The 24,991-nt window shown below is 45.1% G+C and overlaps 1 protein-coding gene across 1 annotated transcript in view; it reads left to right on the top strand.

Annotated features, from left to right (window-relative positions):
- Positions 1–24,991, top strand: part of LOC146771200 (FACT complex subunit SPT16-like) — a 267,181-nt gene that overhangs the window by 46,867 nt on the left and 195,323 nt on the right. The window contains exons 2-3 of the mRNA XM_085640304.1: positions 20,966–21,061; positions 21,176–21,406. Coding sequence (XP_085496430.1) covers positions 20,966–21,061; positions 21,176–21,406 — 327 coding nt within the window. The remainder of the gene's footprint in view (positions 1–20,965; positions 21,062–21,175; positions 21,407–24,991) is intronic.

Consider the following 24,991-nt stretch of genomic DNA (forward strand, 5'->3'; position numbering starts at 1 on the left):
ATTTTCACCAATGCCACCACCACCAATACCACTACCTCCACTACCAATACAACCACCACCACCAATATAACCACCACCACCAATACCACCAACAAACCCACCAACACCCAATACCACCACCATCACCAATACCAGCACCACCAATATCACCACCAATACTACCGCCACCAATACCACAATAATACCACCACCAATACCACCACAACTGATACCACCACCAACGCCACCAATACCCCCACCAATACCAGCACCACTAATATCACCATCAATACCACCACCCATACTACCACCACCAATACTACCACCAATACCACCATCATAAATACCACACCCAATATCACCACCAATACCACCACACTACCACTACCAGCACCACCAATACCACCTCCAATATGACCACCAATACAACCACACCAATTCTGCCTATACTATGAACACCACCACCACCATCAATAACACCACCTCCACCAATACCACTACAATCAACACCACCAATACCACTACCACCTCCATGATTACCACCACCAATACCACCTCCAATACCATCAACACCACCAATACCACCACTTCCACCGCCACCAACACCACCACCAATACCACCACAACCAACACCACCACCAATGCCACCACTACCAATACCACCACCAGAACCAGTACCACCACCATTACCAATACCGACACCGGTACACAACGTCCAATACCAATATCACCACCACCAATACCACTAATATCACCACCACCAATACCACCACCACAAATACCAACACCAATATCACCACCACCAGCAATCTCAGCACCGCCAATACCACCACCACCAACGCCACCAATACAACTAACACCAATACCACCACTAATACCACCACCAATACCACCACCATCAATACAACTACGAATAACACCACTACCACCAATACCACCACCAATACCACTACCACCTCCATGATTACCACCACCAATACCACCTCCAATACCATCAACACCACCAATACCACCACCACCACCAATACCACCACTTCCACCGCCACCAACACCACCACCAATACCACCACAACCAACACCACCACCAATGCCACCACTACCAATACCACCACCAGAACCAGTACCACCACCATTACCAATACCGACACCGGTACACAACCTCCAATACCAATATCACCACCACCAATACCACTAATATCACCACCACCAATACCACCACCACAAATACCAACACCAATATCACCACCACCAGCAATCTCAGCACCACCAATACCACCACCACCAACGCCACCAATACAACTAACACCAATACCACCACTAATACCACCACCAATACCACCACCATCAATACAACTACGAATACCACCACCACCACCAATACCACCACCACCATTACCACCGACACCACTACCAATACCAGCACCACAAATATCACCACCACCCCCACAACCACCTCCACCAATACCACCCCCAATACCACAACCACTAATATCACCACCAATACCACCATCACAAACACAACCAACAGTACCACCGCACTACCACTACTACCACCACTACCAATACCACCACTACCAATACCACCACTACCAATACCACCACCAATTCCATCACCACCAATACCGCCACCACCAACAATACCACGACCACCAATACCACCGCCAATACCTCCACCACCATCAACAATACCACTACCAATACCACTACCATCATCACCACCACCACCACCAATACCACCCCAACGTCCAATTCTACCACCACCAATACCTCTACCACAAATACCACCATCAATACCACCACATCCACCACCACCAATACCACCACCAATACCACCACTACCAATACCACCACTACCAATACCACCACCAATACCATCACCACCAATACCACCACCACCAATACCACCTCCACGACCACCAATACCACCGCCAATACCTCCACCACCATCAACAATACCACCAGCAATACCACCACCAATACCACCCCAACGTCCAATTCCACCACCACCAATACCTCTACCACAAATACCACCATCAATACCACCACCAATGCCACCACCACCAATACCACCACCAATGCCACCACCACCAATACCGCCAACATCACCAACAATACCACCACTACCAACACCAATACCACCACCACCAATACCACCATCACTAATCCACAACCAGCACCACTAGTACCACTGCCAATACCAAGGCCACCACCAATACCAGCACCACCAATACAACCACCAGCACCACTAATATCACCAACACCAATACCACCGTCACCATCAATATTACCACCACCACCAATATCAACATCACCATGAATACCACCAATACCACCACTAATTGCACCACCAATACCACCACCACCAATATGACCACCACCAATACCAACACTACCATCAACACCACAACCACCAATACCACCACCACAAATACCACCATCACCACTAATACAACCACCAATACCACTACCACCAGTACTACCACCAATACCACCACCAATAACACCACCACTTATACCACCATCACCAATACCACCACCACCAACACCAATACCACCACCACTAGTACCAATACCACCCCAATACCAATACCTCAGCAATACCAATACAACCACCAATACCACCACCACCAGCATCCCACCACCAATACCACCACCACCACCAATACCACCACGACCCCCAATATCACCACCACCAATATCACCATCAATACCACCACCAATACTACCACCAATACCACCATCATAAATACCACCACCAATAACACCACCAATACCACCACACTACCACTACCAGCACCACCAATACCACCTCCAATATCACCACCAATACAACCACACCAATTCTGCCAATACTATGAATACCACCACCACCATCAATAACACCACCTCCACCAATACCACTACAATCAACACCACCAATACCACTACCACCTCCATGATTACCACCAACACCAATACCACCAACACCACCAATACCACCAATACCACTACCAACACCACCTCCACCACCACCAATAACACCACCAATATGACCACCACTACCATCAATACCACCACCATCAACACCATCAATACCACTACAACTATCACCAATGCTACCACCACCAATACCACCCCTACTTCCAATACCACCACCAATACCACCCCCACCCATACCTATACCACAAATAATACCACTAATACCACCACCACCAATGCCACTACCAGTACCAATACCACCACCATCACTAACACCACTACCTGTATCACCACCTCCAATACTAATATCACAACCACCAATACCACTAACTTCACCACCACCAATACCCTCAACAATACACCAACAATACCACCACCACCATCAATAGCACCACCTCCACCACCACCAATATCACTACCATTACCACCACCATTACCACCACCAATACTACCACCAATAACACTACCACCACCACCAATACCACCACCACCAATACCACCCCAACGCCCAATACCACCACCACCAATACCACCACCAATACCGCCACCACCAATACCACCACAAATACCACCACCATACCACCACCACTACCACCAATACCATCACCACCACCAACAACGTCCAACACCACTACCAATACCACCAACACCATAAATACCACCACCAATGCCACCACCACCAATACCACCAACACCACCAACTCCACCAATACAACTACCACCAATACCACTATGAATACGATCACCACCAATACCACCAACACCACCACCACCATTACCAGCACCACAAATATCACAACCAATACCACCACCAATACCACCAACACCAACAATACCACCACCCATACCTCTACCAATACCACCACCAATACCAGCACCACCAATAGCACCACCAATACCACCACCAACATCACTACCTATTCCACCACCAATACCACCACCAGTAATACCACCAGTAACACCACCACCACTAATAATCACCACCAATACCACCATCACAAACACCATCACCAATAACACCACTACTGCCACCACCATAACCATGACCACCAATACCACCCCAAAGTCCAATACCGCCACCACCAATACCTCTACCACAAATACCACTACCAATTCCACCACCACCATCAATACCACCACCTCCACCACCACCACCAATGTCACCACCACCAATACCACCACCAATACCAACACCACCAATACCAACACCAATACCAACACCCAAACCCACACTAATACCAATATCACTAATCCAAAACCAGCACCACTAGTATTACTGCCAATACCAATGCCACTAACAATACCACCACCACAACCACCACTATCACCACCACCAATACAACCACCATCAATATCACCACCACCACCACCACCAATACCAACATCACCATCAATACCACCAATACCACTACCAATACCACCACTAATTCCACCACCAATACCACCACCACCACCAATATCACCACCACCAATACCAACACCACCACCATCACCACAACCACCAATACCACCACCACTAATACCACCATCACCACTAATACAACCACCAATACCGCTACCACCAGTACCACCACCAATGCCACCACCAACACCACAACCACCAATACCACCACCACCAATACCGCCACCAGCACCACCACCACCACCTTCAATAACACCACCTACACCACCAATACCACCACCAACACCACCAATACCAGCACTTAAACCACTACCACCATTACCACCACCACCAATACCACCCCAACGTCCAATACCACCACCAATATGTCTACCACAAATACCGCCACCAATACCACCACCACCTATACCACCAACACACAACACCAATACCACCGTCACCAATACCACCACCAATACCAACACCACTACTACCTAAACCAATACCACCACCACCAATACCAACACCGATAGCACCACCACCAATACCACCATCACTAATCCAAAACCAGCACCAGTAGTACCACTGCCAATACCAATGCCACCACCAATCCCACCACCACCAATACCACCACCACTAATATCACCACCACCAATACCACCAGCACCACCATCACCACAACCACCAATACCAACACCACAAATACCACCATCACCACTAATACAACCACCAGTACCACCACCAATGCCACCAATGTCACCACCAATACCAGCACCACCAATACCACAATCACCAATGCCACCAGTACCAATACCACCACCAGTACCAATACCACCCCCAATACCAATACCTCATCAACAACAATACAACCACTAATACTATCACCAATACCACCACCACCAATATCCCACCACCAGTACCGCTACCACCAATACCACCATGACCACCAATACCACCACCACCAATACCACCATCATTACCAATGCCACCACCAGTACCAATAACCCCACCAACTACCACCACCACCAATATCACCACCACCACCAATACCAGTACCACCACCACCAATACCACCATCAATACCACCAGTACCAATACCAATACTACCACTAATACCACCAATACCACCACCAACAGTGCCACGACCACAAATACCCCACCACCAATACCACCACCACTAATATCACCACCACCAATACCACCAGCACCACCATCACCACAACCACCAATACCAACACCACAAATACCACCATCACCACTAATACAACCACCAGTACCACCACCAATGCCACCAATGTCACCACCAATACCAGCACCACCAATACCACAATCACCAATGCCACCAGTACCAATACCACCACCAGTACCAATACCACCCCCAATACCAATACCTCATCAACAACAATACAACCACTAATACTATCACCAATACCACCACCACCAATATCCCACCACCAGTACCGCTACCACCAATACCACCATGACCACCAATACCACCACCACCAATACCACCATCATTACCAATGCCACCACCAGTACCAATAACCCCACCAACTACCACCACCACCAATATCACCACCACCACCAATACCAGTACCACCACCACCCATACCACCATCAATACCACCAGTACCAATACCAATACTACCACTAATACCACCAATACCACCACCAACAGTGCCACGACCACAAATACCCCACCACCAATACCACCACCACCAATACCTCCACCACCAATACCACCACCAATACCAATACCACCAATACCACCATCAGTACCAATACCAATGCCACCACCAGTAATACCACCACCAATATTACCACACCAATATCACCACCACCGATACCACCACCAATATCACCTCCACCAATACCGCCACCACCACCACCAATACCACCACCATCAGTACCAATACCAATGCTACCACCAGCACTAATACCACCACCAATATTATCACACCACGAATACCACCGTAATATCACCACCACCAATACCACCACCACCAATACCCCACCACTAAGACCACCACCATCAATACAAATTATACCACCAATACTAATACCACCACCACCAATACCAGTATCACCAATACCACTAACAATACCACCACCACCAATACCAAAACTGCCACCAATACCACCAGTACCAGCACCACAAATACCCCCACCACCAATACCGCCACCACCACTACCAATACCACCGACACCACCAATACCACAAATATCACCACCACCAATTCTACGAACACCACCAATGCCACCACCACCAATACCACTAAGAATATCACCACCAATACCACTACCAATACCACCACCACCACTAATACCACCACCAATACCCCCACCACCACTAATACCAGCACCACTAATGCCACCACCAATACCCCCACCACCACTAATACCAGCACCACTAATATATCAACCAATTTCACCAATGCACCACCACCAATCCCACCATCACAAACACCACCACCAATCACACCACTAATACCACTGCACCACCACCAATTGCACCACCACCTACACCACCACCTATACCACCACCACTAATACTGCCACCGCCACCAATACCACCACCACCATCAATAACACCACCTCCACCACCACCAATACCACCACTAATACCACCACCAACACCACCAATACCACCACCAATACCTGTACCGCATCCACCATTACCACCCCAACATCCAATACTGCCACCACCAATACCTCTACCACAAATACCATCACCAATACAACCAACACCACCAATGCCACTACCGCCACCAATACCGCCACCACCATTACCACCACCAATACCAATGCCACCACCAATAATACCAATACCACCACCATTACCAACATCACTAATCCAAAACCAGCACCACTAGTACCAATGCCAATACGAATGCCACCACCAATACAACCACCACTATCACCACCGCCAATACCACTACCTTCAATTTCACCATCATCACAAACACCATCACCAATAAAACCACCAATACCTCCACACTACCACTACCAATTCCATCACCACCATCAATACCACCACCACCAACAATTCCACTACCACCACCAATACCAACACCAATACCAACACCCATACCAACACCAATACCAATATCACTAATCCAAAACCAGCACCACTAGTATCACTGCCAATACCATCAATACCACCACCACCACCAATACCAACATCACCATCAATACCACCAATACCACCACCAATACCACCACTAATTCCACCACCACCACCAATACCACCACCACCAATATTACCAATACCAACACCACCACCACCATCACCACAAACACCAATACCACCACCACAAATACCACCATCACCACTAATACAACCACCAATACCACTACCACCAATACCAATCCCAATCCCAATACCCCATCAATACCAATACAACCAACAATACTCTTACCAATACCACCACCACAAATTCCACCACCACCAATACCGCCACCACCAATACTGCCACCACCACCACCACCAACACCACCATCAATTACACCACCTCTAATACCACTACCACCATTATCACCACTGCAAATACCACCCCAACGTCCAATACCACCACCACCACCAATATGTCTACCACAAATACCACCACCAATACCACCATCAATACCGCCACCACCAATACCACCACCACCAATACCGCCACCACCAACACACACCAATACCACCACCACCAATACCAACACCACTAGTACCACTGCCAATACCAATGCCACCACCAATACCACCACCACCACCACCAATACCACTACCACCACAAATACCATCACCAATACCAACATCACCATCCATACCACCAATACCACCACTAACTCCACCACAAATACCCAATACCACCAATATCACCTCCACCAATACCAACACCACCACCATCTCCACAACCACCAATACCACCATCACCACTTATACAACCACCAATACCACTACCAACAGTACCACCAATGCCACCACCACCAATACCACCACCACCAATACCAATACCACCCTATACCAATACCTCATCAACACCAATACAACCACTCATACTATCACCAATACCACCACCAACAATACCATTACCACCAATACCACCACCAATACCACCTCCACCAATACCACCATCAATACCACCAGTACCAATACCAATACTACCACTAATACCACCACCACCAATACCACCAGTACCACCACCACAAATACCCCACCACCAATACCTCCACCACCAATACCACCACCACCAATACCACCACCATCAGTACCAATACCAATGCCCCTACCAGTAATAATACCACCACCAATATTACTACACCACCAATACCACCACCACCGATATCACCACCAATATCACCTCCACCAATACCACCACCAGTACCACCACCAATACCGCCACCACCAATACCGCCACCATCACCACCACCAATACCACCACCATCGGGACCAATACCAATGCAACCACCACTATCACCACCACCAATACCACTACCTTCAATTTCACCATCATCACAAACAACATCACCAATAAAACCACCAATACCTCCGCACTACCAATACCATCCCCATCAATACCACCACCACCACCAATACCACCACCAATACCACCACTAATACCACTACCACCATTATCACCACTGCCAATACCACCCCAACGTCCAATACCACCACCACCACCAATATGTCTACCACAAATACCACCACCAATACCACCATCAATACCGCCACCACCAATACCACCACCACCAATACCGCCACCACCAACACACACCAATACCAACACCACTAGTACCACTGCCAATACAAATGCCACCACCAATACCACCACCACCAATACCACCACCACCACAAATACCATCACCAATACCAACATCACCATCCATACCACCAATACCACCACTAACTCCACCACAAATACCCAATACCACCAATATCACCTCCACCAATACCAACACCACCACCATCTCCACAACCACCAATACCACCATCACCACTTATACAACCACCAATACCACTACCAACAGTACCACCAATGCCACCCCCACCAATACCACCACCACCAATACCACCACCACCAATACCAATACCACCCCCTATACCAATACCTCATCAACACCAATACAACCACTCATACTATCACCAATACCACCACCACCACCAATACCACCACCACCAATACCACCACCAACAATACCATTACCACCAATACCACCACCAATACCACCTCCACCAATACCACCATCAATACCACCAGTACCAATACCAATACTACCACTAATACCACCACCAACAATACCACCAGTACCACCACCACAAATACCCCACCACCAATACCTCCACCACCAATACCACCACCACCAATACCACCACCATCAGTACCAATACCAATGCCCCTACCAGTAATAATACCACCACCAATATTACTACACCACCAATACAACCACCACCGATATCACCACCAATATCACCTCCACCAATACCACCACCAGTACCACCACCAATACCGCCACCACCAATACCGCCACCATCACCACCAATACCACCACCAATACCACCACCATCAGGACCAATACCAATGCAACCACCAGTACTAAAACCACCACCAATATTACCACATCACCAATACCACCACCAATATCACCACCAATACCTACCACTAATACCACCACCATCAATACCAATTTTACCACCAATACTAATACCACCAACACCAATACCAGTACCACCAATACCACTAACACCAATACCACCACCACCAATACCAAAACTACCACCACTACCAATACCACCACTGCCAATACCACCACCAGTACCAGCACCACCAATACCCCCACCAACAATACCGCCACTACCACCACCACCACCACCACCAATATCATCATATCATCACCACCAATTCTATGAACACCACCAATGCCACCACCACCAATACCACTACAATATCACCACCACCAATATCAACACCAATACCACCACCACCAACATCACTACCTATGCCACCACCACCACAATACCACTACCAATACCACCACCACCAATACCACCATCACAAACACCATCACCAATTGCACCACCACCTATACCACCACCCCTAATACCACCACCACCACCAATACCTCTACCGCAACCACCATTACCACCACCACCAATACCACCCCAACATCCAATACCGCCACCACAAATACCTCTACCACAAATACCATCACCAATACCACCACCACCAATGCCACTATCACCACCAATATCGCCACCACCAATACCGCCACCACCATTACCACTACCAATACCAACACCAATGCCACCACCACCAATACCAATACCCCCACCGATACCAACATCACTTATCCTAAACCAGCACCACTAGTACCACTGCCTATACCAATGCCACCACCAATACCACCACCACCAATACCACTACCACCTTCAATATCACCACCACCACCAGTACCACCACTAATGCCACCACCACCAATACCACCACCACCAATACCCCATCAATACCAATACAACCCCCAATACTATCACCAATATCCCCACCACCATCAATAACCCCATCATTACCACCACCAATACCACCACAACATCCAATACCACCACCAATACAACCACCACCAGTACCTCTACCACAAATATCACCACCAATACCACCACCTCCACCACCAATACCGCCACCACCACCACCACCAATACCACCACCAAAACCAACACCACCAATACCACAAATAACAACACCAATACCACCATCACTAATCCAAAACCAGCACCACTAGTACCACTGCCAATACCAATGCAACCACCACTAATATCACCACCAGCAATACCACCACCACCATCAATATCACCACCACCACCAATACCATCACCAATACCAACATCACCATCAATACCACCGATACCACCACCAATACCACTACTAATTCCACCAGTACCACCACCACCAATATTACCAATACCAACACCACCACCACCATCACCACAAACACCAATACCACCACCACAAATACCACCATCACCACTAATACAACCACCAATACCACTACCACCAATACCAATCCCAATACCCCATCAATACCAATACAACCAACAATACTCTTACCAATACCACCACCACAAATTCCACCACCACCAATACCGCCACCACCAATACTGCCACCACCACCACCACCAACACCACCACCACCATCAATTACACCGCCTCTAATACCACTACCACCATTATCACCACTGCAAATACCACCCCAACGTCCAATACCACCACCACCACCAATATGTCTACCACAAATACCACCACCAATACCACCATCAATACCGCCACCACCAATACCACCACCACCAATACCGCCACCACCAACACACACCAATACCACCACCACCAATACCAACACCACTAGTACCACTGCCAATACCAATACCACCACCACCACCACCAATACCACTACCACCACAAATACCATCACCAATACCAACATCACCATCCATACCACCAATACCACCACTAACTCCACCACAAATACCCAATACCACCAATATCACCTCCACCAATACCAACACCACCACCATCTCCACAACCACCAATACCACCATCACCACTTATACAACCACCAATACCACTACCAACAGTACCACCAATGCCACCACCACCAATACCACCACCACCAATACCAATACCACCCCCTATACCAATACCTCATCAACACCAATACAACCACTCATACTATCACCAATACCACCACCACCACCAATAACACCACCACCAATACCACCACCAACAATACCATTACCACCAATACCACCACCAATACCACCTCCACCAATACCACCATCAATACCACCAGTACCAATACCAATACTACCACTAATACCACCACCACCAATACCACCAGTACCACCACCACAAATACCCCACCACCAATACCTCCACCACCAATACCACCACCACCAATACCACCACCATCAGTACCAATACCAATGCCCCTACCAGTAATAATACCACCACCAATATTACTACACCACCAATACCACCACCACTGATATCACCACCAATATCACCTCCACCAATACCACCACCAGTACCACCACCAATACCGCCACCACCAATACCGCCACCATCACCACCAATACCACCACCAATACCACCACCATCAGGACCAATACCAATGCAACCACCAGTACTAAAACCACCACCAATATTACCACATCACCAATACCACCACCAATATCACCACCAATACCTACCACTAATACCACCACCATCAATACCAATTTTACCACCAATACTAATACCACCAACACCAATACCAGTACCACCAATACCACTAACACCAATACCACCACCACCAATACCAAAACTACCACCACTACCAATACCACCACTGCCAATACCACCACCAGTACCAGCACCACCAATACCCCCACCACCAATACCAATACTGCCACTACCACCACCACCACCACCACCAATATCATCATATCATCACCACCAATTCTATGAACACCACCAATGCCACCACCACCAATACCACTACAATATCAACACCAATACCATCACCACCAACATCACTACCTATGCCACCACCGCCACAATACCACTACCAATACCACCACCACCACTAATACCAGCACCACTAATATCACTACCAATACCACCACCACCAATACCACCATCACAAACACCACCACCAATTGCACCACCACCTATACCACCACCCCTAATACCACCACCACCAATACCTCTACCGCAACCACCATTACCACCACCACCAATACCACCCCAACATCCAATACCGCCACCACAAATACCTCTACCACAAATACCATCACCAATACCACCACCACCAATGCCACTATCACCACCAATATCGCCACCACCAATACCGCCACCACCATTACCACTACCAATACCAACACCAATGCCACCACCACCAATACCAATACCCCCACCGATACCAACATCACTTATCCTAAACCAGCACCACTAGTACCACTGCCTATACCAATGCCACCACCAATACCACCACCACCAATACCACTACCACCTTCAATATCACCACCACCACCAGTACCACCACTAATGCCACCACCACCAATACCACCACCACCAATACCACTACCACCCCAATACCCCATCAATACCAATACAACCCCCAATACTATCACCAATATCCCCACCACCATCAATAACCCCATCATTACCACCACCAATACCACCACAACATCCAATACCACCACCACCAATACAACCACCACCAGTACCTCTACCACAAATATCACCACCAATACCACCACCTCCACCACCAATACCGTCACCACCACCACCACCAATACCACCACCAAAACCAACACCACCAATACCACAAATAACACCAATACCACCATCACTAATCCAAAACCAGCACCACTAGTACCACTGCCAATACCAATGCAACCACCACTAATATCACCACCACCAATACCACCACCACCATCAATATCACCACCACCACCAATACCATCACCAATACCAACATCACCATCAATACCACCGATACCACCACCAATACCACCACTAATTCCACCAGTACCACCACCACCAATATCACCACCACCAATACCAACACCTCCACCATCACCACAACCACCAATACCACCACCACCACAAATACCACCATCACCACTAATACAACCACCAATACCACTATGACCAGTACCTCTATCAATACACCCAATGCCACCACCAATACCACCACCAATACCAATGCCACCACCACCAGTACCACTACCACCCCCAATACTAATATCCCATCAACACCAATACAAACACCAATACTATCACCAATACCACCACCACCAATACCACCACTACCACCACGACCACCAATACCACCAAAACCACCACCACCATTACCACCACCATCATTACCAATGCCACCACCAGTACCAATACCACAACCACCAATACCACCACCAACCACCACCACCAATATCACCACCAGCAATACCATCACCTATGCCGCCACCACCACCAATACCACCACCACCAATACCACCATCACCAGTATCAAAACCAATACTACCACTAATACCATCACCACCAATGCCACCACCACCAAACCACCACCACAAATACCCCACAACCAATACCACCACCACCAATACTGCCACAACCACCAGCAATACCCCCACCAATATCACCACCATTAGTACCAATACCAATGCCACCACCAGTACTAATATGACCACCAATATTACCACACCACCAATACCACCACCACCAATACCACCACCAATATCACCACCACCAATACCACCACCACCAATACCCCACCACTATTACCACCACCAATACCAACACCATCAATACAAATTATACCACCAATACTAATACCACCACCACCAATACCAGTACCACCAACACCAATACCACTACCACTACCACCAATTCTAATACCTCCACCACCAATACCAGTACCACCACCAATACCAAAACCGCCATCAATACCACCACCACCAAATACCACCATCACCAATACCACCACCAGTACCAGCACCACCAATACCGCCACCACCAATACTAATACTGCCACCAATACCACCACCTCAACGCCTCTCGCTCACTAGTAATAGCAGCGGTACGGTACGAGGCCGGAGCTGCAGCCAAGACCATCCCTTCCTCCCTCCATGTCTGCCGTAAAGCACACCCCACCCTGCACCAAGAGGTAAAGCCAGGGCCCTACTACAGCTGGAGTGTTTTTTATTTGGCCAAAGATAGCAATGACACTACGCAATGCCACACTGCGCACCAAATGACAGAGAGGGCAGGAAATAGCTCACCCCCAGTCTTCCTCCCGAGTCGCGACAGTGTAATCACAGAGCGAAAGGTGTTGGAGCTCTTTTTTAGTGTTTATAGTTCGGATCATATGTAACTCGCACTTCACACTTTGTGTCTGTGTAATTTACAACACTAATACATCTTCACTGCACTATTTATCACTACGTTGATGATATCGCAGGCCGGTCTCTATCTCTGCTATTTACAATTTAACAAGCGGTCGAGAAGGCCCTTTATTTCAATGCAATAGGTCCTACAATTGCGAGAGTTTAAGCTATTAGTATTGTAAATGACAATGCCTTTTATTTATGTTTTAAAACTCAAAACATAAATAAAAGGCATTGTCATTTATAATGCCAATATCTCAAACTTGCATGAATGCAAGACCTATTGCATTGCAAATGCTTGTTGGTATACCAACAGCATATCTTATAGGTGTTTTGTGTGTACTCAAATGTTGGTTTGACACCTGGAAAACATCTTTAAATGCCAAATGAAGCTTGTATTGAGGGTGCACAGACAGTGTTTGCACAAGTATGCCTGACCCACGTTTAAAGGACTATTTGGATGGATGATGACGTTGTGTTACAAATTGGCTTCATATCTCAGTGTAGGAGTACACCTCTATCAGCGCCATGAGATGTTTAAGTAAATGTCCTTGTATGTATCTGCCTGATATAATTCCTCCATGGCTGTTTAAATGTTTATGTAAATAGCTGCAGAAATACCTCAGTGCCTGTGTTAGAGGATAGAGTGCAATATAGATGTGACTACAGCTACATTTGAGTCTCCTGCATGTACACATAGTTTCCGAGTAAGTGACTAAATGTATATATGCTTCTGTAGCTGTTTGACATAGCAGTGTAACAGGATTACATGACCCAAAATTCAAAGGAAAAACACTCTTTAGGAACAGCACATTATATAAACACATCTAATGCCTTGCTATCTAAAAGTTTAACTCTTTAACCTACAGTTGTCTTTACTACCAATTACACCATGCAGTAAGCAGCAAATGTACAATATAAAAATTCAAAGCAACAGATTGTGAACCAACTACTCACACACCTAGTCTGCAATTCAGACAAACTGTCACATTCTTATTCAGTCATAAATTGTCTTACTTACCGGTTATTAAACATACAAAGCCACTCACAAAACTACTCATACATTACCTCATATAATTCAAATATTATCTCTAAAATATTTCATACTCTCTTTTAACATTCTCACATACACACATAACGCTTCAATGATTTATTTCTCCAAATAAATGTAATTTAAATTCCTGCAAATTGAGTTCTCTGATCAAATATTTAGTTTTTGCTCTTATCGGAAAGATACAATACTTTCAGGAAATGTTAAAACTAAGCATAAGAATGGCACACCACACAAAGCAAGCATTAATGGCAGCATTTTCAACTTTGCACCCGCAGAAAGCAGCAAATAAAAACATATATTTCATTTTTTGGTTTGTAACTCCTTTCCTGAATGGCTAGTATGTGTTAACCCTTTCATGCACTTTAATAAAGAAGCCCAACATGGTAGAGCATTTGTGCATAATTATAAAAAAAAGAGTTGAAAAAAATATTTGGCTCTGTATTTTCATGATGTCAAGAATACAGTACACTTTACTAGCAAGCCTTCACCAGGAAATATAATCCATGTTACACAACAAGAACTCTACACCACTCTCTCTTTAACACCCTTCCCCAATATACTCTTAGTACAGTCTCCATAGCAAACGCACTAGAACCAGTTGTTAACAAGGTCGCTGTACATTCTATAAGGGCTGTATTATTTACAAAATGAGCTCCAACAGGTGCGGTTTACAGTACAGAACTAAAAACATATCCAAATCTACATTTCACTTTTTTATTTTTCCTGTAGCCAATCATAGATCTGGGTATTTAAGCTTTCAAGATACTACCCAAATTTATTCACCTCCATAGTCACACCATCTAATCACATTTTTTTTTTAAACTAGAACCACACCTTCATTTTAACTGTCTTTCATTTTGAAAACTGACTCATTCAGCTCTAGCCTTTTCCTGTCTGCTACTGCTGCTGCAGGCCAACATGATTAGAGTGTGGATTGTGGGCCGCAGCTATGTCTTTTGGGCTAGAGAGGCTGCTAGAAAAGTGGTATTGACAGGGACTTGGGTTTGGCTAATATGTTTATTGCTTGGATTGACCAGAGAGGATTGAAGTGACAATTTCTGCCTTTGGTTGAAAGCATTGTGGATTACCAAGCCCTTGATGACTGCGCACTGTGGTGGCAATGACCTAGGCACACTGACTGGGGTAGGACTGGAAATACTAATGAAGAATACATTTACACAATTGATGACACTTTTCCCTCACACTGTCTTGCTGTATTCCAACATATGCCGAAGACAGGAATGGAAGTGGTCAAATCAATTTGACAATAGGTTGACAAAGCCAAGAAACATGTTAATAAAAACGTTTCTGCATTCCTCAGAGACCATACTATGGGCTCTCTCTACAACAACAACCTGCATTTTGACAGAAGTGATGGAGTACACTTCACAGATGAAGGCAACAGAGTGTTTCCCAATAAACTAAAACTCTGCATCAAATCTTATGTGTAGCTCTCATATAAACACAATGAACACAAAAGCTCTTCTTAGAGCTGCCCTATTGCTCAAAATAATATTCATTTTCTTTATAATTTACTTTTTTCCGTTAGTGGGTGCAACAGTGTCTGACTGGGTCTATGAGTGGGTGCATGAGTATCTGAATGGCTCCCTGAGTGGGCTGTCTTGAGTGGGTGCATCAGTATCTCACTAGGCCTGTCAATTGGTGCATGAGTGTCTCAGTGAGTCTGAATAAATGTATGAGAGTCTGAGTGGGCCTAAGAGTGGGTGCGTGACTCTCACACTGGCTCTCTGAGTGAGTGCATGAGTGTCTGGGTCTGTGAGAGGGTGCATGAGTGTCTTAGTGAGTCTGTGAGTAGATGCATGAGTTTCTGACTGGGTCTGTGAGTGGGTGCATAAGTCTCTGAGTGGGTCTGTGAATAGGTGCATGAGTCTGAGTGTGTCTGTGAGTGGGTGCATAAGCTATGAGTGGGTGAGTGAGCGGGTACATGAGTGTCAGAGTGGATCTTTTATTTCAGCCCCGGGGACTGTTGCCATAAGGTAAAATGGTGGGCACAACTCTCTGCTCAGGTGGTGGCAAGCCGATTCCGCATTCCTCTTGCACGCGCAATCGCAATTAATCGCAAAATCTTCGCAAATTAGCTGTGGCCCCAGATATCCTTATTTTCCCCCTTAAATATCTCCAAAACTACTGAAAAGATTTACACCGGATAACTGAAAGCACGACCTGCTTAAACAAATCTACCTTCCTGACAAATTTCATGTAATTTTATCCTGCAGTTCAGGTAGCCGGTGTGTCGAAAGGCCCTATGGGAATCAACATGGAAATCATACTGTTTGAACTGATTTCTAGACCCCACTTGACGGATCAGCCTGAAACTTTCCATACACAACAAGACCCCCTATGACACCTTTTTGAAAATTTCGTGAAGATTCATCAACAACGCCAAAGATAGATATATAGATAGATAGATTGATAGATTAATCACCTACTGGCGGTTGTCAGTAGGTAGTTATAGTTAGGACCTAGTTTCCATAGGAAAAGCATTTCTTTTGCTAACAACGTTAGCACCATTTGACGAATCTTCACAAACATTTTAAAACTAGCGTGCCACTCACTGCAGCTGCTGTCTTGAAAGTTTCGGAGTGATGCGTCAGGCGGGACCGAGAAAAAGGGGGGACCCAAAACACATTCCCCTTGTTAATTTCCATAGGAACTTTAGACATATCCCCCCGGGGGGGCCAGGTACTAGGGACTTTTAAAAAATAAAGGAGGGGCCGTGCGCGCCCCCCTCCAGGGGCTTATTAATGCCTTGTTGACAATCACCTCCCCTGGGTTTATTTATAGTTAAATGGTTGGGGGTCTTTCGGGCCCCCTGTGGACCACCCCCCCTCCCCCCAGAGCCACATTCCAAAAATGAACCGGGAGGGCTCATGGACCCCGTGCCCCGGAGACCATCACTTACCTGGAAATTATGCCTTGCTATGGGGGGACACTCAGATCCCCTAGTGGGCCCAGGGGAACACTACCTCCCGGGGGCCATAATGAATTTATAATGGGAGCCTCAGGGAACCCCAGACCCCTGGGACCTCTCCCACCTCACTGGGGCCTACTTATTTTTTTTGAAATGGGACAGGGGTCACGTGGCCCCCCTTCTGTGCCGTTCTCACCCCTGCGGTCACAAAAATTACGAACTTTTTTCTCTTAAATATCTGAACATCTACTTAACGGATTTACCCAGAAATAACTGAAAGCGTGATCTGCATAGCCTAATCTACATTTCTGACAAATATGGTTTAATTCCGTCCAGTGGTTTGGGTTGCAAGTTCGGCTAACAAGTCTATGGGAATTAACATGGAAACCGCATCTTGGTATAACCCCCCTTTTTCTTGGCCCCTGCCTGACGGATCACCACAAAACTTTCCATGCACAACAAGAATCACAACACACTTTTTTGGGGAAAATTATGCGAAGATTCGTCAAACGGCGCCAAAGATAAAGGCAAGTCAAAAGGTACTTTTCTATGGAAACATGGTCCTATATATATCAACACGTGGAGTTGTCTGTTGCTAACAAACCATGTGGGCAAAGTATAATTAGAAAGAGGAAAAAACATTGAGAAAAGCAATCTGAATTTCCATTGTAGGAATACATTTATTTATCAGACAGAAAATCAATCTGAATTTCTATTGTAGGAATAAATTTATTTATCAGACAGAAAATCAAGAGTATTTCAGTCTTCAAACTCATGACAATAATAGCAGTCTTTAAAATTTTTGTGAAATGTAAAAGTGGCCATGGGTACAATTCCACATCTGTATCTGTAATGCATAGTTTCAAAAATGTGTCAATTTTACTACAAATTATCATACAGGAGATATTTTTAAAATTCTACATATTTATCATATTTCCTTGGTTGGGATTATTAAACAAGTTACTGTCTTTATCTTTTATCTCATTTGTTTTGGCTGAACCTTTACTCAATGAAGAGTGGCCTGGACAAAAATCAGCAAACCTAAGGAAGCAACCTCGAATGCACATATGTTTCCAAGATAAATGAGCAGCATTACTTAATGCTAGAAATTCCAAAGCTGGGTCACTATGCAGTTCTAATGCCTCACCTGGGCTCATTATACAAGAACTCTTACAGGCAGAAACATTTATCTGTAACATTTAGAATTTTTAAAATTATTTTCATGAGTAAAGATGTGGGGGAATGGGTGTGAGGCGGATGTGCGACCTATCTTTTTTGCAAATGTCTGCTTGAGTCCTTATGATATGCCCTTCAGCTGTTGGTAGATCTGTGATGAAATATGAGGAACCTAAATATCAGATAAGGGGAGACTTAGAGAGAAGGCATGAGCTGGGTGAGGAGCAGAATGGCCGTCTTTGCCTCATGTGCTGAGAGGTATGCTATACATAGGCAGAGCCATCTTGTCTTTGAAGTTTCCACCAAGAGAAACTGGCTAAATGTACATTAGTCTGTTGAATCGCATAGTGGCCTGTTGCATGGTTAATATGACACTGATCAATTGGTTGCTGTGTCCCTAATGACCGTGGATTGCACTTGACTGCCCTTTGGCAAGGTTTGTGCTATAGAAATATCATATACATACATATATCATGACCCACATTAGAATGGCCAAAGATTGTGCTCATAATCTTAGTAATTGTCCCATTAGGAATTCCTAATAATGTTATTTGGTTTGGAAAACAAAGTTTATTTTATTTTCAGGGCAAGCTTAACAATTTTCTGGCCACATTGCATAATAGTCTGGAGGACATTGATGTGCTTCACTGCAAAGAACAAAAGAGGGTGACAGAGCTAGAGGTAAGAGAATAGCATGTATGCAATATTTTAGGGAATCCACAATTTATGTTTGTAAATTGGTAGGATACTATGTAAATGTATTTATATGTGATAGTTTAATTCCTTTTCTTAAAGGAAGCAGTCAAGGACCAGGAGTTAAAAATCCTGATTACATTTGAAGAGAAGAAAATGTGTCTGGAGCAGAAGAAACAACAAGAGTTTAGCAGCATGAAAACAAAGCCTGAAAAAAGTCTTAATACGGTCTATAGAAACATCAGTGAGCTGGAAAATCAGAAACCTGCACTGATGGACCTGATCAGCAACATAGAGGAGAAGTGTGAGCAGCAGGATGTGGAGCTACTGAAGGTGAGAGGGGCCTAGAAAGCTAAAGAAATGGAAGAGGAGCAGGATTCAGGAATCTGTTCACAGATGAAGAGGGTAAGGGTCTGCAGCAGAAGATGTTTGAGGTTCGGAAGATGTTCAGGGGTATGGACATCTATAGATGCGGAAGATCAGCACTCTTCCCTCGAGTATATGGTCAAGAGAAAGGGCATTTTGGCAACAGGCAGTTCAGTGAGTCAGGGAACATCCAAACAGGGGTGGAGTTGGAGCTATAAAATGAGACTGGATGATAAACAGATGTAGACTAAGTGAAGGCTGTTACCCGAAAATCGAATATACAAGCACAGTGTAAGTCCTACTTAATACTTGCAGTAGTCTCTGACTTCAAAATAGGATATTTGTGTTTGAACGGAATGCTAATATATTGAGTAATATACCTACCTCACCAATTCACATTAGTACTCAATTTCAAGTTTTAGTGTAAGATTTGGAACTCACGTGAGGCCTACAGAGACAATACAATAAAACATTGTAGGATACAGTTTAAAAATGTAAAGCCAAATTATAAAGTTATAAAATCTAGTCATTTCATCAGTTGGACAAAAGTGACATTAAAACATAGCTAAAACTATACTATCATAATCCATACAAATGTAAAAAACATTTTAAAAACTTAAAAACTCGCACACAAATAATAATAAATCGAAAGCGACGGCCATTGTACGAACCTGATACTTCAGAAAATTAGAAGCTATGCAGGACAAATAAATACCATGTGTTTTTAGATCTTTTATACAGTGACTACAGAAGTTACAAATACTATCCCTGCTGGGCAAATGATGCAGCTAGCAATTAAGATAATTTATGGTAAAATAGCAGGGCATAATAGGGCCCAGCAGCGTCTAACTCCATGGTCAATAGTTCAAGTTAAATATTGTTTCGGCTTTCTTTGAATAAAAAAATTCACTGCCACATTGAATTTTGATTTTTTCCTACAACACTGAGCATCAAAACGGCAGCATAGATTAGAGGATATCTGCTTAATATAAGCTTTTAGCTGCTGATGAGACCAGGAAAGTACATTTTCTTGGTTTAGATCAAATATTTTTAATACATGGATTAAGTTTCTATAAAAATACAGAACTTTCTTACTTCGAAGATCTTTTCATACATAACATTCGTTAATTACCTTATATCACTTCTTAACAGCCAAAAGCCCCTGCGAATAACTGCAGAGAGACCTTGTACACAGACACTCTTTAGCTCAAATTCTAATTTAATTGCTGAAAGAACCCCTTGTGTAAAGAAAGCATACTGTGTCCTCAAAATTAACTCTCTATGTTATCAAAAAAACTCAAGTTCTTCACATCAATTAAAACCAATGCGTAAAGCGGAGTGGATGAAATTTTCTCTTTCTTCACAGTAAATGACCAAAGTGCCTTCTCTCCACAGCACATGGTTTTCCCCAAAAAGGGATATAACTTAACTACCTCTAGTTTTTCTTCACCCTGAAGCCAGTTTTAGTTTTGTATTTCAGGGAGAATGTACTTTTAGAAACATTTTTTTTTTTTTTAAATGAGTACATTGGATTTCTGTAATGACAGCAGAAGAGTATTCAATCCCTTCGATGTTAAATCCAGGATAACAATGACATCGGCATATTGCATAATGGACACCAAACTGCCCCCATATTTGGGTAAAAAGCCCATACTATTATCCAAAAAGACAGGTAAATCAGCAATATAAAGGGAAACAACAGTGGCACCAAAAGACAGCCAGGATGAGAACCTGAATCTGCTCAGCGGAGGGGGGGCAGTGGGCCACAGTATCTATTACCAGGCTACACATATCCTATTGAGTATCTAGGAGCTTCCTTCCATTAGACATTTATAACTTAGAAATAGATCTGGTCCATTGCTCTTGCGAAATGTAGATGGTATGAGACCTAACTCTCTAACTACAGCAATTGGAGATGATTTCCCAATACTTCTATGGCGCCGTCTAGACCCTGGAAGGGGCTCAGAGGGCTTTACAAAGGTTACAACACATAGAAGTTTAATACAATAGGTACAACATGAGAACAGGGAGAAGGGAGGGCAAACCTGATGTCAAACATTCGTAGTGGGTGCAGGGGTACTCAGGAGTGCCGTTGCAATGGTCCTGAAGATCAAGTGTAAGTTCTGTTTAGAGAGCAAGTTAAGTGAGGGGGTTAGGTAGTAATTTGTTCATTGAAAGCAGTTTGACTTCATTTTTGCTAGAAGTGTTCATTCTAATTTCCGGGGGCAGGGCATTCCAGATTCTAGGTGCGAGACCGGAGAAAGTACGGTTGTATGTTTTTTTCCCCTGAATTTTTGTGGTTTCAGTAGCCAGGTGCTGGTGCTTCTCGATGCTCTGCCACTACCTGGCAGTTCCAGTTTATCAACTAGATACTTCGGTGTGCTGAAGTGCAGGGCTTTGTGTGTCATACAGGCGAGTTTTAGCTGTGATCTTGCCTCAAAAGGGAGCCAGTTCAGTGCCTTTGGATCAGGGGTGATATGGTCGTTCCTTTTGGAGCTGGTGACCAGTCTTGCAGCCGCGTTGAGTGAGGTTTTAGTGGAGCCAGACTGGATCTCGGCAGACCACATAAGGTTGTATTCCCATAGTCTATTCTGGGTATCACTAGGGATTGCACTGCCGATTTGAGGTCGTTGATGGGAAGGAAGGGTTTTAGTTTTCTGATGTTCACGTGAGAGTTTGCTCCACTGGTGGCTGCACTGATGTGTTTCTGCATGTTGACATTTTTGTCGATTGTTATTCATGGAGATTTTGCAGCGCCTATGATGTGTGGTTTGCAGTTGAAGGGTGTTTAAGGTTTCATCCAGTCTTCAATGTGAACGTGTCCTCATGGAGGGTAATTGGGAGGAATTCGGTTTTGAGCTTGTTGAGTTTGAAGTGGTTTCCGGTTAGCCAGTTGTGTGTTTTTTGCAGAGTTGTATTGAGTGAGTGGATATCATCAGTTGATGATACTCTTAGGTAAAGTTGGGTGTCATCCGCAGATATGTGGTAGTGAACATTGGAGAGTTTCAGAATTTTGGTTAGGGGCTCCATGGATAGATTGAAGAGGGTAGGTGAGAGGGAGGAACCTTGAGGCACTCCTAAGGTGACCGCCGTGGTGGTCGACATCGATTGGTTGAGATTGTTTCTTTGTGTTTGGCTATCTAAGAAGGAGGCGAACCATTTTAGGACATTCCCAGATATCCCCATTCTGTGTTCAAGTAAGTCTAGGGGACTATTGTGTTGGACCGGCAGCAGGCTGCCTCTCTATGTTCAATCCATTTACAGTCATACTATACTTTTTTAGGTCAAGCCTGCAGGGCTTCTTGTATCTACTCTGTGTGGGTCTGACTCCTCCCACACATTGGATTATCTTTCTATAATGAAAGCATGCAAATGGCTAATAGTGGGTGCATGTCCCACCTTTTTTAAAATGTTCACTCCCACGGCGTTTTACCTCGGGAGCGAGCAGCGGCGCGCAGGGCGGCAGCTGCAGTGCCTCCTTTTTATTTTTTTTAATAGAGATGCTGGGAAAGCCGATGCTGCACGCTTCCTCCTGGACAGTCATCGGAATGT

The sequence above is a fragment of the Triturus cristatus genome, unplaced genomic scaffold (assembly GCF_964204655.1).
Source record: "Triturus cristatus unplaced genomic scaffold, aTriCri1.1 SCAFFOLD_231, whole genome shotgun sequence".
In the NCBI taxonomy this organism is placed as follows: domain Eukaryota; kingdom Metazoa; phylum Chordata; class Amphibia; order Caudata; family Salamandridae; genus Triturus; species Triturus cristatus.